General features: G+C 36.2%; 1 protein-coding gene across 4 annotated transcripts in view; it reads left to right on the forward strand.

Moving 5' to 3' along the window:
* The window catches only part of YTHDF3 (YTH N6-methyladenosine RNA binding protein 3), a 43,602-nt gene extending 33,842 nt beyond the window's left edge, over nucleotides 1-9,760 (forward strand). For all 4 annotated transcript variants that reach the window (XM_033203664.1, XM_033203666.1, XM_033203667.1 and 1 more), the window contains one exon: nucleotides 6,667-9,760. In XM_033203664.1, the coding sequence (XP_033059555.1) occupies nucleotides 6,667-6,690 (24 nt within the window). In that variant the 3' untranslated portion in view covers nucleotides 6,691-9,760. The remainder of the gene's footprint in view (nucleotides 1-6,666) is intronic.
* Nucleotides 9,761-16,570: the final 6,810 nt, after the last annotated feature.

Genomic DNA, 16,570 nt, shown 5'->3' on the forward strand with positions numbered 1-16,570 from the left:
GGGCACAGTGGCTCACGCCTGTAATCCTATCACTTTGGAAGGCCAAGGCACGTGGATCACCTGAGGTCAGGAGTTCTAGACCAGCCTGGCCAACGTGGTGAAAACCTGTCTCTACTAAAAATACAAAAATTAGCTGGGCATGGTGGCAGAAGCCTGTGATCCCAGCTACTCAAGAGGCTTGAGACACGAGAATTGCTTGAACCTGAGAGGCGGAAGTTGTAGTGAGCCCAGATTGTGCCACCGCACTCCAGCCTGGGTGATGAGTGAAACTCCGTCTCAAAAAAAAAAAAAAAAAAAATGCAGTCTGATATATTCCCTGGCTTTAACTTTTGGGTGAAATTTCAGTAACACTTTTATCCTCATAAACAATAAGGATAAGCAGGGCAACCATTAAAATAGTAATACCTTATAGAATATATGTACACACACATACATATTTCTGTAATAGGGTATTTGTTATTTGGTAGTTGTATGCAAGTTGTAGTTTACTAAATTTAGTGATTTTTTAAAACTTTATTTCAAAATAATTTTAGATTTACAGAAATGTTTCAAAGATTACAGGGAATTTCTGTATATTCTTTATTCATTTTCCCTAATATTAACACACAATCATAGTACATTTATTTAAACTAAGAAATGAACATTGGTACAATATTAACTAAATTACAGAGATTTTCCACATTTTCCGGGTTTTCTCACTAATGTCGTTTTCTTTTTCAAGATCTAGTCTGGACACTAACATTGATTGCATTTAGTTATCATGTCTCCTTACTCTCCTCTAAGGTGTTATAGTTTCTCCATCTTGCTTTGTTTACCATTACATTTTTAAGGAGTACTTGTCAGGTATTTTGTTAAGATATCTCTCAATTTCTGTTAGGCTGATATTTTCTCATGATTAGACTGGGGCTTATGGATTTTTGAGAAGGATACCACAGAAGTGATGTATCCTCTTCATCTCATCATGTATCTTATTACTAGCGATCTTAACTTGGACTGCTTAAAGTGGTGTCTGCTAGGTTTCTCCACCATAAAATGTTCTGTTTTCCCCTTTGTGTACTCTGTTCCTAGAGGCAAGTCATTCACTGTGCAGCCCACACTTCAGGAAATCAAACCCCACCCGTCGCAAAGAGGAATATCAAAAACTTTGTGACATTTTTTGTTGTTTATCACCCTTCTGTTTGTTCTTTTTTCTGCTTCTGGAATATTCATTTCTGTCTTGGATTTTTTTTTGTGTGTGTGCTTTCCATTTCTTTATTCTTGCTCTGTGTTGTGAGATATTTCTTGGATTTAATATTCTCCACAAATGAAGCAGTGACCATTTCTCCCTTAATTAATCTACTGAATTTTTCAATTTGAAAATCAAGATTTTAAGCTACAAAATTGTTTTTATGTTTGTTGCTTTTTTTTTTGAGATGGAGTTTTGCTCTTATTGCCTAGGCTGGAGTGCAATGGCGTGATCTTGGCTCACCGCAACCTCCACCTCCTGGGTTCAAGCGATTCTCCTGCCTCAGCCTCCCCAGTAACTGGGATTACAGGCATGTGCCACCACGCCCAGCTAATTTTGTATTATTTAGTAGAGATGGGGTTTCTCCATGTTGGTCAGGATGGTCTCGAACTCCTGACCTCAGGGGATCTGCCCACCTCGGCCTCCCAAAGTGTTGGGATTACAGGCATGAGCCACTGCTCCTGGCTTGTTCGTTGCATTTCATATCAAGTAACATGACTGCTTTTTCTCTTTTTCAGATATTCACTGCCCTTCTTCAGCAGTTCTATTTTATCGTTATTTATGTTCTCAGTGTTTATTCTTCTTTTCCTTTTGAATGCTATGGCCTTTTAGATACACAGTTACTTTTTCCCTTGTGGCTCATTTAGACTCAGTTCTGGTTACTGAAATATTGCTAATGGTGATAAACCTACAGAAGATTACAAGGAGAATAAGTCATTTATCTGTCTTGTCTTGTTAAGGGCATGCGGTAGGCTCCTCTTAGGACATTGAAGAAAGTCTTGGTTTTCAGGCTGTTTCCTGGTTTGAAGTCTAGGGAAGTCTTAGCTCCTTTGTTAACCTCTCTGAAAAAGACAGGAGTTCACAGTAAACTTCCTTCCGGGCTCATTTCCATATGACAAATTCCAGTCTTTGCTCTAGGATCCTATGCTGGTCTCCAGTGTATTTGCTTAGTTCACGGTGGGGAAGAAGCCCTGTACCACTTAGTTTTTCCTCAAGAGATTCAGCCCTTAAATTTCAGAATCTGTCCAAAGTGTCTTCTTCTAAACTATAACTAGGGGCTTAGTCCTTCTCCGGGTATATGGGATCGTGGCTATTTTTGTGTAATTCAGGTTTCCTTTATCCCCAAGTTACTTTCCAACAACATACCAGTACATGTAATTATGATGTTAACTATGTAATACCTCATTTTATAATAACATCACAAGTTAATGGTATCACTGATAGCTCATAATTTCTTTCTTTCTTTTTCTCTGTTTCCTTTTTTTTTTTTTTGAGACGGAGTCTGGCTCTGTTTCCCAGACTGGAGTGCAGTGGTGCAATCTTGGCTCACTGCAACCTTCACCTTGTGGGTTCAAGCAGTTCTCCTGCTTCAGCCTCCTGAGTACCTGGGATTACAGGTGTATGCCACCATGCCTGGCTGATTATTGTATTTTTAGTAAAGACAGGGTTTCCCCATGTTGGCCAGGCGGGTCTTAAACTCTTGACCTCAGGTGATCCACCTGCCTCGGCCTCTCAAAGTGTGGTATTACAGGCGTGAGCTACTGCACTCGTTTCTTCGTTCATCATTTCTTAGTCTCACGCTTCTAGTGATCTATAGCTGATAGTATGCCCATAGATATTGTGTTAAAATATTTTAATAGTAACACTGTCAGACACAGTCCATCTTGCTAATATAAATGTGGGGTTTTTTTGGTCTTAAAGCAGAGGTTCTTAAAAAATGGATCATAAAGTTTTGGAGGACTTGAGTTCAGTTGATGGATTTTTACCATGCACTGTGGACTTTCAAATTTGTATTCCACCTGGACCTTTTTCTCCTGTCTGCTACTCATGTATCCAGTTGCCTATTTGACATCTTTATTTAGTTGTCTCATAAGCAGCCTAAATTTACTGTAACTCCTGTTTTTTTTTTTGTTGTTGTTGTTGTTGTTTTGAGATGGAGTTTCACTCTTTTTGGCCAGGCTGGAGTGCAGTGGCGCGATCTTGACTCACCGCAACCTCCGCCTCCCGAATTCAAGTGATTCTCCTGCCTCAGCCTCCTGAGTAGCTGGGATTACAGACATGTGCCACCACGGCCAGCTAATTTTGTGTTTTCAGTAGAGATGGGATTGCTCAGGCTGGTCTCGAACTCCTGACTTCAGGTGATCCGCCTGCCACAGCCTCCCAAAGCGCGGGGATTACAGGTGTGAGCCCCCGTGGCCGGCCATAACTCCTGTTCTTTTGCCTGCTCCAAACTTTATTCATCTTAGTAGAGGAGATGGGATGATACCACTCTCCTTTCAGTTGCTTAGGCCAAAAGTTCTGGGCTTATCTTTGATACTTCTTTCTAACCCCGATCTAATCCATCAGTAAGTCTTGTTGACGTTACTTTCAAACATATACTGAATCCAAGCACTTCTTAGTAACTCCACCTTTTTAAAGTTTTTACTTTTTTGTCTTTAACATTCAGATTTATTGGCATATTAGCATGATTAACATTTTCATTTACTAATAATACTAAGTGTTCATATCTAGACTTCATTTTTTAAAAATCAGTAATTTCAGAGACTTTTCTATTGGTTTTTTCCCCCTCTAAAACGTCAGCTTTTAATTTTGTTTCTCTTTTCTAATTTCCATTATGATGTTTTGGAGACTGTTAGAACTGTGTTTTAGAAATACCAAACATGAATTTTTTCCTTGTTACCTGTTTTGTTTCCAAAATTGATGTCAGATAATGTGATCTGTATGGTACTAATTCTTTGACATTATATTAAGATTCACTGGATAGTTGTTCATTGTATACTGTGGTAAAATATGTACCTTGTAATTATTTGTCTCAGTTTTCTGTATTCTGTGTACTCAATCTGTATTTTTACTAACGTGTAAATGTGTTAAGTTCTCCTGCTCTCTTAGAAATTTGTCAGCTTCTCTTTGTACTTGACAAGTTACTAATATATTTAAAATTGTAGTTTTAGTTTAGTATTGGTACAGCTTTTCAAAAACTGTTATGTAGCATGTGGTGACCATTGTGTCTCCAACAGTGGTTTTGACTTTAAGTCCACTGTCTGTTATTAGTACAGTTGTATGAGTCTTCATTTGCTTTGTGTTGTTGTATGTCTCTGTTAGTCTTAACTTCTGTTTCCTTGTGTGTTAGGTTTATTTCTTATAAATTATGTATAATGGGATTTTAAAGTTTTCTTAGCTGGTATCTGGTGGTTTCATTGATGGGCCTACATTTATTGTGACTCCTAGTTTAAATGATATAAATGTTTATTTCCATCCTCTTGTGCTTTCTAATCTAGATTTTTTTCAAACTCATTCTTACTTTTCTGTCATTTTGGGGTATTTTCTTTATTCTCCCCTTGTCCATTGAGTTGGGAGTTATGCATTTTATATATAGATAGACATATATGTAATCTGTATATTTTAGTGGTTCACGTAAAGTACATAGTTGATTATAATTCAAACTGAAACAGCACAACACGTGGTCCTCATTGTTATAACTGATCATCTCACTGGCATTAAACTACTCTTTGTCTAACTTATCCTTAAGAAAAGTTGCGTTTTTTTTCCTGTAGTTTCTAGGACTCTTCATGGAGTTGAGAAATTTTTCTTAAGTTTTGATCAGTTATTTTATGGGGAGAACAAGCAGATTGCCGTTACATCTTTTTACTTAATCTCTCTATGTATTTTGTATCTAGCTTATTAGAGTATGCTTCCAAATTTCTCATCTAAAGCTATTTGTTTCCTTTAGCAGTGAATTAAACTTTCTTTATGTTTCAACTGGTTTGTGAAAAGTTGTAGGACCTTTGTAAAATTAGACTACAGCTTCATGCTACCAAATCCTTGTTTTATCTTTTCTTCCTTTGCTGATATTGTGGGATTTTTGTTTTTGCTTACTCTTTTGAAATGTACTTAATCTAGCTAGCTGTGTCTATTTTTGTTATTCCATTTCAGTGTATCTCACCGATACTCATTAGTCTATGAAATAGTTTCATTTTATAGTTATGTAGTAGGACATTTCTTTTATTAGCTTTATGTATGAAATAATGCTCTGCAAGTTCCAGGAATGTATTAAAATAAAAAAAGAAAGGACTTTTAGTAACAAACAGCTGAGGTTCTCTTTGAAATTTACAATACAGTTTTCAGGGGATGGAAAACTAAATTGACCACTTGCAAAATACGATTTGTATTTGTTACAGAACATGTTTTACTCATGCAAAAATAAAATGAGAGTAGCAAAAGCACAGTGAGAGTCTCATAATGTGTTAAACACCAGTGGTTTTCAAAGTGCAGTTTCTGGACCAGCAGTCCAGAATCACCTGTGAACTTGTTAGAAATTCAGATTCTCAGGTTCCACATCAGACCTCTGGGGCCCAGACGTGCCATCCAGGTAGGTGACTCTGATACTTGTTTTAGAACCACTAAGTTACACATTAAAACAAGGTTGTACAAGCTACTTGATGTGTTCAGTTGATAGGCATGTACAATGCTAGTCATTTTTTCATCAGAAATATTAAAAATATTTGATTACTAATAAACATTATTTGACTCAGTTTAACTTTTGTTCAAGTAGTTTTTGCTTTTTAAAATCGGAATTATAATTTTTCTCCCAATTATGTTATAAGCCAGCATTCAACTGAATTTGTCTAACACTCATCTTTTTTTTTTTTTTTGAGATAGAATTTTGCTCTTGTTGCCTAGCCTGGAGTGCAGTGGTGCGATCTCGGCTCATGGCCACCTCCGCCTCCTGGGTTCAAACGATTTTCCTGCCTCAGCCTCCCCAGTAGCTGGGATTACAGGCATCTGCCACCACGCCCAGCTAATTTTTATAGTTTTAGTAGAGACGGGGTTTCATCATGTTGGTCAGGCTGATCTTGAACTCCTGACCTCAGGTGATCCACCTGTCTTGGCCTCCCAAAGTGCTGGGATTACAAGCGTGAGCCACTGCGCCCGGCCTCGTCTTACTTTTTAATGCAAAAAGTTATAGTGTGCTGAAAGAGAGAGTGTAAGATATGGAGGAAATTTGTGATTTAAAGTTTTTTTATTAATCTGAAATCTTCATTGAATGCAATTGTACTGCAGTTTAATGCAACTTTTAACCTTTTTCTCCTACCCCTGCCTCAGCCAATAGCTTTTAGTCTGTTTGACACCTCAAGATCAAAAACTCATTGAAAGGTTGTAAAGATGTTATTATATTCTCATCATAAACAAACAATAGGGATGTGGAGAGGATCTATACTCTCCTGAAATAGGTCTTTGTGTTTGGGAGTTCTTTATTTAAAATGTTTTGTGGTAATAATCTCACTATGGTATATAGAGGTAATTATCAGTTGTTTTTAATTACTTGAATTAGTACTTGAACTTTATGTGGAGATGATTTACATTATATGTGCATATAGTTTAAATCTTTAAATAATGAGAGTTTTTCATTGTAATTCTTTTTGTTTGTTTTTTTTTTTCAGGAGAGAAATAGAAACAAACAATAACCATATGAAGATGTCCTGTTAAATTTACAACACTAACGATGTAGACTCTGGAAATGCCTAAAAGAAGACGTTATTAAAGCTTTTTTTCTGCTTAAGGTGACATCTTTGAACACTTTAACACAAAGTTGACTCTTCTCGTAATGGTTTTCATCAGCGCATCTGCCCTTATACTCTCACCAAACACACTTGAGAACTGTAACTTCGTCAAGCACTTTCTGTCCTGAAGCTTTTACCAGTATCTGCTGTCTTTTGTAATTATGCATCCTAGCTAAGGCACAGAAGACTGAATGAATGCAAGGATTCATTAACTCTTTGAATTTGTTAAATACTAACAGTTAACCATTAGAAGTGGTTCAATGATGTAAGAGTCACACTGCTTCAACTTTTTCTTTGTTGTAGTTTTTAAATTGTCGATTTTTAGCTATTTGACAGATTAAAAGCAAAGTAATCATGCCATATTTAGTCCTGGAGTTCAAGTCTAAATGTTTATGTGAAAAATTATTGTAGTAAACTTTTAATATGGCAAAGCAACCTTAAGCTCTATTTTAGCCAAATGAAACATAATCTGAAATTATATTAGAACATTTCCCTTGTCTTCAAACTGTTTGGTGTAACAGAATATTGATATGCATCTTGGTGGATTTCACCAGTTAATGCACATTCTTCTTCCCTCCTCCCCCCATTAATATGTATACTGAAAAATGTGCATTTGTCTGAGGAATTATTTTGTTTGCTACCACTTAATGAATCTCAAAATTTTGAGTAAATGTACCTCAGTCTAATCAGACTTTTTATGACCTTTATAACTACATTTAAAACCCTTAATTCCTATTTCTGGGTGTTTGCGAGCCTGATTGCTATCATGAAGTAAAAATTTATTACTCTAGGTATTCACTAGCTAAATAAACATAGTTCTTGTTTAGCAAGCATATATTGTTCCTCAGCTCTTTTCTCCAGCTTTTGCAGTGTCCTGGCATCCTTAAAATACTTTGAAAATATGGCCTTGATCCATGGATTAAATCAGTATCTAAGTGAATGTGTTGATGTTTTATTGATCAGATCTATATCAGTGGGAATACAGCATATATCTGGATATTCTTATAGTTATCTTTTTAACATCTTATTTTTTCATTAATTACATATCAACATTAATTTTGTATCTTGAAGCAAATTGATTTTGTATAATTAAATGTGTCAAGCATCTGTATTAATTGATTTGATGGCATAAGGTTATGAAAATAATGTACTGCCCCATGTATTACCGTTCCAAAAGGAGAAAGCTATGTAGAAAGATACGTTAAGGGTGAAAATAGCAATACAGTAGATTTGAATACCTTGATGTTTTTACATTACTTCATTTATGTTTACATCATGTTTAGAAATGTTTTCATTTACTATGGTCTTTGGTCATTCAGCTCAAAAACCTAGTGATGGATATTTCTTTGAGGCTTTCATTTATATAATTTTGTTTCGTACAATGTTTTTTTAAAAAATGTGCAAATACTGTATTCAAGTGAAAACAGTATTTGTAGATAACCATAGCTACTACACAGTTCTTTGGTAGTCCCAGTGTAGTTATATCAGTGTTTACTGAAGGGAACATCAAAATATTAATGGTATATTATAAAATAAAGACTTTCTTAAAGGAAAATTGCACCTATTTTACCTTTTTAAGAGTAAGCCATGAAATCTTGTAAAATGTCTCTTAACTATTTATAATGAAAAGTGGCATTTGGGTATAGTCACCACAGCAATGTTCTACATCCCTAAGATTTACATAGGTAGGACATGTCAAAGATGACTGTTGTCATTCTGGAGGTCCTATTAGAGAATATTATAAAAGGGTGACCTTGTAGGAAGGATCTGAGTCCTCCCCCTGAGGTTCTCTTTTTCTTGGTGCTTTATTAGCAACTCTGGATATTTTTATAAAACTAGTTACATTATAAACGGTTTCAAACATGTTTAATTTACATTAGGTTTTTATGTAAGAGTGTCATGGAAGCACTCAGCAAGCAGGCTGATTGCAATAGACTCAGACATATGAATAAGTGTAATTGAGAGTCTATTCATGGTGAGGAGTACATCCCAGTGCCTTTAACCTGGATTTCTAATCTTAAGTGAAATGGGTGCAGTATTCCTTTGGAAAAAAAAAATCTTTTTATTTCAAGTGATAATTTTGTGTTTTTCTCATAAAAGTTTTCTCCAGAGCACCCACCTTCTCTTCCTTCTTGGTCTGTCATTATATTGCAAAATATTTTTCCTCTAAATGAAATTATTACAGGTTGTCTCAAGTACAACCAACTCAATGTCTCTTAACTGTGGGGACCAAAAGGGAGAGAGCCTGGGGTCTACAAAAGGAGACACATCATCAAATGTTTGAATGATCACAAATTAAGACATTATCAGCCCAGTAAATTTCTTGCTTAATGTTTTTCCAAGTTCTGGCTTGAATATTTCTTATTAAAGTTATCTTATGTGGGTATTTTATTTTGAAAGGTATTATAGTTTGTATATTTAACAGTAAGGAGGAAACTGTAACCAAAATTAGTATTTCTCTATACATATTGGTACTTGAAGATTCCTTTCAAAAGAAATCCAGCCTTTTCCTAATTTTAGTTCTTAATTTCTCTTTTTAATTTAAGTGATCTTTCTAATTCGAAAGCTGTGTTCTTTTTGAATACCATGCATGGGGGTTAAGCTGATGTTAAAACAGTTTGCAATAAAAAAAGAATCAGCTTAAGTTATTTAATCATTTCAAGTGCATTCTGCATCCTTTAAAAATAAGTTTAAGAAATTTAAGAGAATTGTGTTTTCATTAAGTTTTGCATATCTTTTGTTATGCCATGTAAATTCCCTTTTTCGTATGATTAAAGGAAGGTTATGATAAAATGATTAGTTCATTTACATTCACTTGTAGCAATTACATGAGAATTTGAATTTTGTCGTGTTTGGGTTTGTTCATTCCTGTGAATGATGGTACAGTTAGGTGAGATTTTCTGTTATGGTACCCAAACTCACCATTTGGTCCTCTTTAATCTTTGAGGGTTTCAATAAAAATTGTTCACTCATATCTGTGTTCTTTCCATTTTATCTTCCTGAATATGTATTGCTTGCCAGAAAACGTAACATTTTTGCCTGCTCTTACGGATTTCCTGATTGACATATTTTTCATGTACAAGTAGATTATATCACTCCTTGTAATTGACTATTTGAATGAAGTAGAGGAATTAAACAGATTAATACTAAGCTTAGAGCAAAACAGAAAGAGAAGGCCTCTTTGTTTTTTGTAGCAGGAGGAAATAGTGGCAGCAGCGAATAATCCTAATGCCCCACTCTTGGTACCAAGGAATGCTTTTCTGACATTGTCTGCATTACCTCTTGGGATTGATAGTTTATGTCGATAAGATCATGGTGTCTCCGGATGATGCACTGATTATTGCTGGGCTCTCTATCTAAGGTATTTGTTCAGATAGGAAAATTACAGAATTGTTTTGTGTTGTCAAAACCAGCAGGCTACATATAATACTACTGGTCTGTGACCCAGGCACAAGCTTGAAGAGTCGCTCCAGGTGCCTACACTGTAGCAGCATCAGAATCCTCCTTTTTATTACTGGTCATCTAGAGAGAGCAAGGGTGTATGTCTCATCAACATATTAAAATTGAGGACAGTCAATCATAGTTGGGGCCTAATTTAGCTTGGCTTTATCTTGTTTGGTGATACTGGATTTAGTCATTCTAGTCTATGAACCAACATATTCTTGCAGTCAGAAGTTAACTGACCAAAGTTGCTATCTTTCTAATCACAGTACTTGCCATTGCATAATCTTGATGAATTCTTTCCTCATTTCCCTTGGTGCAATAGTGAGAAAATAGACCTCTCTCTCTCTCTCTATATATATATATATGTGTGTGTGTGTGTGTGTCTGTGTGTGTGTGTATGTATGTATATATAACCCATAAGTAGTGGCAGTTTAAATGTGGTTTATTTGTAAATAGTGAACCAAATTTAGAATTTATCACCTTTATAATTTTAGTTACCTGTATAACGCTAGGACTAAATGTAAGTGAAAAATTGTTTTTTTAAACTTACTGTTCAAGGAAGGTTATGAATGCAGGGTTAATAACGCTGGAATATTCCCCACTTCTTCTGCCACCATACTTTTTCCTTTATAGAACACACTTAAAGATTTAGATATTAGAATGTTATTTAAAACAGTGTTAGATATTTCTAAGAGACCAATCTATAACCAGAATGGGACCACTGTCTGGGGGAAGATTTTAGTATTGAGAGTTGAAAGACCAGACCTAGTTATTTCCAACTAGTAGGCTTGACACTGATCATTTCTTTTATTGTAAGTGTCCATATTAATAAAATCAGGAGGTTGGAGTAGAAGGCATCTCAAGTTCCTTGCAGTTCTAATATTTTATAATTTATTATTTAAATAGGTAGCTTTGTAGGCTGTGCTTTATTCTAGGAATGGTGAATGGGTTTTTTGAAAGTGATGTTATATATATTCATATATAACATGTTGGTTTCCAAACATGGTTTTTTGTTTAGTTTTTTTTTTCTGGGTAAGAGAGTCTCCCTTTGCTGCCCAGGCTGGTTTTGAACTGCTGCCTCAACCTTTGAAAGTGCTGGGATTGTAGGCATGTGAACCACTGTACCCGGCCAGTATGATTTTTAATAATCATCCTTTTTTCAAAGTATACGTAATAGCCCAGAAAATAAATGTTTGGAACTGATCAAATATGACTACCACTGTCCGTGAATTATGGTCTAGTGGTACAAAAGGTCCATCTTTTCTAAGCGTTAGTAAAGAGAAGCAAGATAATGTGTGTCCCAAAAAAATCCTAGTTGTTTTTTACATTCTGCCATTTCATATTATATTTGTATTTTTAAAATAGACCTTAGTTTTTAGTACCGCTTTACAGAAAAATTGCAAACACCATACAGAAAGTTCCCAGCACCCTGCACTTGATTAACATCTTACAAATGAATGAACCAGTATACACTGTCACTAACTGAAATGTTAGTGAATTTTGCAGAATTCCCGAGTTTTTACGTAATACCCATTTTCTGATTCAGGATCTCATCAAGGACACCGCATTACCTTTAGTTGTCATGTGTTCTTGGGTTCCTATTGGCTGTGATGGTTTTGGTTTCTTATTCTTGTTTTTGATGACCTTGATCGTATTGAGGCATACTCAGATAATGTTTTTTTTGTTTGTTGTTTTTTTGAGACGGAGTCTCGCTCTGCTGCCCAGGCTGGAGTGCAGTGGCGCGATCTCGGCTCACTGCAAGCTCCGCCTCCCGGGTTCACGCCATTCTCCCGCCTCAGCCTCTGAGTAGCTGGGACTACAGGCGCCCGCCACCGCGCCCGGCTAGTTTTTTTTGTATTTTTAGTAGAGACGGGGTTTCACCGTGTTAGCCAGGAGGGTCTCTATCTCCTGACCTCGTGATCCGCCCGCCTCGGCCTCCCAAAGTGCTGGGATTACAGGCTTGAGCCACCGCACCCGGCCAATGTTTTAAAACTCCTATCTGCACCAGAACATCAGATTTTCAGAATGCTCCTCCTTTGGAATTTGGCTGGTGGTTTTCTTATATGTTTAGACTGGCTTTGGGGAGGAAACACCACATTAGTAAAGTGCCATTTCTATCGTGTCCAGTCAAGGATACATACCACCAACTTTTTATGACTGTTGATATTGGACCTTGATCACCTGGCTGAAGTAGAGTTTGTTAGGTTTCTCCACTGTATAACATTACTTTCCCTCCCCTCCCCCTCCCCCACCCCCCACACACTTTCTGTACTGTACAAAGTCTTTGGAAGGAAGTCACAGCCCACATTTGAGTAGGAAATTATGATCTCTTATCCTGGTTTTTTTTTTTTGAGATGGAATTTCACTCTTGTTGCCCAGGCTGGAGTGCAATGGCGTGATCTCGGCTCACCGCAACCTCCACCTCCCGGATTCAAGCGATTCTCCTGCATCAGCCTCTGGAGTAGCTGGGATTACAGGCATGCACCACCATGCCCAGCGAATTGTTTTGTATTTTTAGTAAAGACGGGGTTTCTCCATGTTGGTCAGGCTGGTCTTGAACTCCCGACCTCAGGTGATCCACCCGCCTCAGCCTCCCAAAGTGCTGGGATTACAAGTGTAAGCCACCGTGCTCGGCCTTATCCTGGTATTTTTAATGGGGAAGACAGGAATCTGTCTTAATACCATTTGTCCTTCATACCATTTGTAAACAGAGGGAGGGTAACAGTTTACCCTATTTTTTATCCATTCCAAGGAGCTTATTGACTTACGTGCTTTTAATACTACGCTTAAAGCAAAAGAGAAAGAGAAGGCCTGTTTGTTTTTTGTAGCAGGAGGAAATAGCGGCAGCAGCGAATAATCCTAATGCCCCACTCTTGGTACCAAGGAATGCTTTTCTGACGTTGTCTGCATTACCTCTTGGGATTGATAGTTTATGTGGATAGGATCATGGTGACTCTGGATGATGCACTGATTATTGCTGGACTCTATAAGATATTTGTTCAGATAGGAAAATTACAGAATTGTTTTGTGTTGTCAAAACCAGCAGGCTACATATAACGCTACTGGTCTGTGACCCGGGCTCAGCAGGCTTGTGTGCCAATACATTTTTTTTTTTTTTGCCTATATGTTTTTAGCACACTCCCCATTTTCCCCTCATTTTCAACAGGACAGTTGGATATTGGAGAAATTGTAATGAAGACTTACTTATACATATTTCTTGAATTCTAATTTTGTGTGTAATAAAGGGATTGAAGTTGTAGTCATAGAGAATATTTAGATAAAAGCAAAATATCTTGTTCTTATGGTGTAGGTAGAAACAGTCATTCAGATTTAGCTGAGGGAGATAAACCATAATATTTTATGGTTAGAATGGTGCATTCCCTTGAAAAAACATTTGGAATACCTTGGCATCTGCTTTTTGATGTAATTCTTTTGAAATACTTTTGAGCCTGCTGTGTAATATAATGGCCAAGACCTTGGACTTCAGAGACTGATTGATCTGTCCTGGAATCCTAGGTTCACTTCTTAACTAACTCGAAGCCTCAATTTTCTGGTCAATTAAAAAATATAAAAGAATGATAACAGAACCTATTTCAGAAAGGTTAAATGAGGTCATTATCAAGTGTGTAGTACAATTCCAGGAGCCATTTCAAGCCCTCAAAAGTTAGTTGTTAACTATCTTCTTTTGTTTCTTTGGGAGAATTTAGAATTTATTGATTGCCATTGAAGATGTTTTAGGATAGCCTTTACTGCTTCTAGCAGCTTAGAGGTTGTAGTCAAAGTTGATTACTTTCAATTTATAGAGTTACATCATTGAGATCCTGAGAGCAGCCACTGTGAATAAAGCTTTGTTAAATTATAGCTTATCTTTTGTTTTTGCTACTTTGGTTTCCAGTGTTTTCAGTGACAGCCATGCCTTTTCCAAGTAAAATGTAACAATATAGAGCTTATCCTGCTAGAGCAGATGGCAGAACCAAAGACGAATTAGGTTAAAAGGAAAGCAAACATGGGGGAATAATGGTAAGAAAATGTGTAAACAATAGAATAAAACCAAAGATAAAAATTAGATGTATTTTGATTTGCTTATTACAAATGCTCCTTGATATTTAGTGTCATTTAAATATATAAGTAAGTTGTAAGCACTTCATTATGTCTGTTTGGTATCATTACAGAATGGAAACACTAATGCAGATATGTTACTTCCATATTTCCTCAGTGAAGTCGTGCAACTTTAAAAGGAAGAGGTATTTGGTATACACAAACTTAGATGGCAATTCTATTCTAGTAAATATTCGAAAGGAAGATTATATCTTAAGTTTACACATGAAATATGAAAGCTCCAACATAATGCTGTTGCATGTTAATATTAAAGCTACTATCCCCAACAAATATATTGTTTGTTATTACTACTTTGCCGGATTAAGTGATTTGGTGTCCCCTGGAAAGCAGCCAGTGCTGAGAGTAAAATTGGTACTTGTATCTCATAGCTATTTTCTAGTTTGCTTATGTTTGTATGCCTTCCTAGAGTCATTTGTGCTTCTTTCTGAACTTGTTGATTCCAGTTGTACTTGTTTTATTATGAAATTTAAATGTGTAAGTTGATAAAAATGCAACTGAAAAAGAGTTGTTTCTAAGAAAACTAAGTTGGCTGCTTTGGAAATACCTGGTAAAGGTGAGTTGTCTGATTAGGTGGATGAAAACTTAAAAGCCATGGGACAATCATAAAACGTGGAAGTTTTTAATTTGCAAGTGTTTTTTCACTTCTCATTCCACTGAAAACACTTAGAGGATACAAGTATGCTTCATAGAAGAAAAGTATTAAGGAATTGAAATAACAGACTTATTTAAAGAAAAAGTCTTGGACCTATATCAAATAATTGAATTAAAGTGTGTGTTTTAAACTAAAATGTTTAAGGCAGGTTTGTATCACTTAAAGTCCCAAAACGATTTTCCTCTGTGTTAAACAAGTTGACCATCTTCTGCATGTGGCTGCATGTGAACGTATGCAAAAATAAGCTGTTATGATATCTTTGTAAATAAATGTAGTAAAGAGAAAGAATTATTCATGCTACTTAGAAAATATAATGTGCTAACACATACTTGTCTAAACTGTAAGAAATATTTCCTGTATGAAATGTTGGAGAGAAGAAATGCACCCAACACCAAGTCTTGGTATCTAAATTAATTAATTAATTAATTTATTTATGTAGAGATAGGGTCTGGCTTTGTCACCCAGGCTGGAGTTCAGTGGCGCGATCTTGGCTCACTGCAACCTCCATCTGCTGGGCTCAAGCGATCCTCCCACCTCAGCCTCCTGAGTAGCTGGGACTACAGACGCATGCCACCACATCGAGCTAACTTTTTGTATTTTAGTAGAGACGGGATTTTACCATGTTGCACGGACTGGTCTTGAACTCTTGACCTCAACTGATCCGCCTGCCTTACCCTCCCAAGGTGCAGGGATTACAGGCTATCCGCCACCCCACCCAGCCTTGGTGTCTAAATTTAAAGCCACTGAAACCATGTCAGGTCTTGAGAATTGCCATGAGTAAATCATTTCTTTTAGAAGGGCACGTTTTGTTTCTCAGAGCTTGTACTAACATTTTTTCCTCCATAATACTCCCTTTTAATGAGAAAAAAAAAATGCCTGAGGAAAAGGAAGTTAACCATTAAATACCTATCTTGGAATTTGTTTTAATTTCCTGTTACTTGCCAGGCAGTATTTGAAAGGTCATGCATTAAAAAAAGAAAGTATGTCAATAGCATATACATGTAGAAATAAATCATGTCAATCAGTGTTGATTTTCATAGGAATGCAGATAAAAAAGATTTTACAGAAGATATTTTGAACAGCTTTTCAACAAAGAAAGGCTCACATTTGAAAAATAAATTAATGTAAAGTTTTATTCACATAGAGACCACAGCCACTCTTTCCCTTTTAGTTCATTCTTACATTTTTGTGAGGAGACTGCTCCACAAAGAAGTCATAGCTTTTGCTGTTTTCAAGGAAAACCTCAGAAGTTTCATCATTTTTTATCTTTTTTTCAAAACGCAATTCAGGAGTATCACACAGACCCACCATAGACACAAATGAGCATCTACCACCTAAGTGGTTCTTGAGTGGTTTTGATACTCAGATCCACTTTCCCAGGTATCTGGTGTTAATATATGCTCCTGATAATTAATAGTAAAATTATTAATGTCAAATTTGTAATATTTTCATGATAGATGATATATAATAATCTTACATTTATTAACAGGTTGGGCAGCAAAACTTCTTACTCTCAGGACTCCTTTAAATGCAAATTGTTGAGGAACCCAAAGAACTTTTTGCTTATGT

Source organism: Trachypithecus francoisi, unplaced genomic scaffold, assembly GCF_009764315.1.
Source record: "Trachypithecus francoisi isolate TF-2019V2 unplaced genomic scaffold, Tfra_2.0 Lachesis_group7, whole genome shotgun sequence".
Classification (NCBI taxonomy): Eukaryota; Metazoa; Chordata; class Mammalia; order Primates; family Cercopithecidae; genus Trachypithecus; species Trachypithecus francoisi.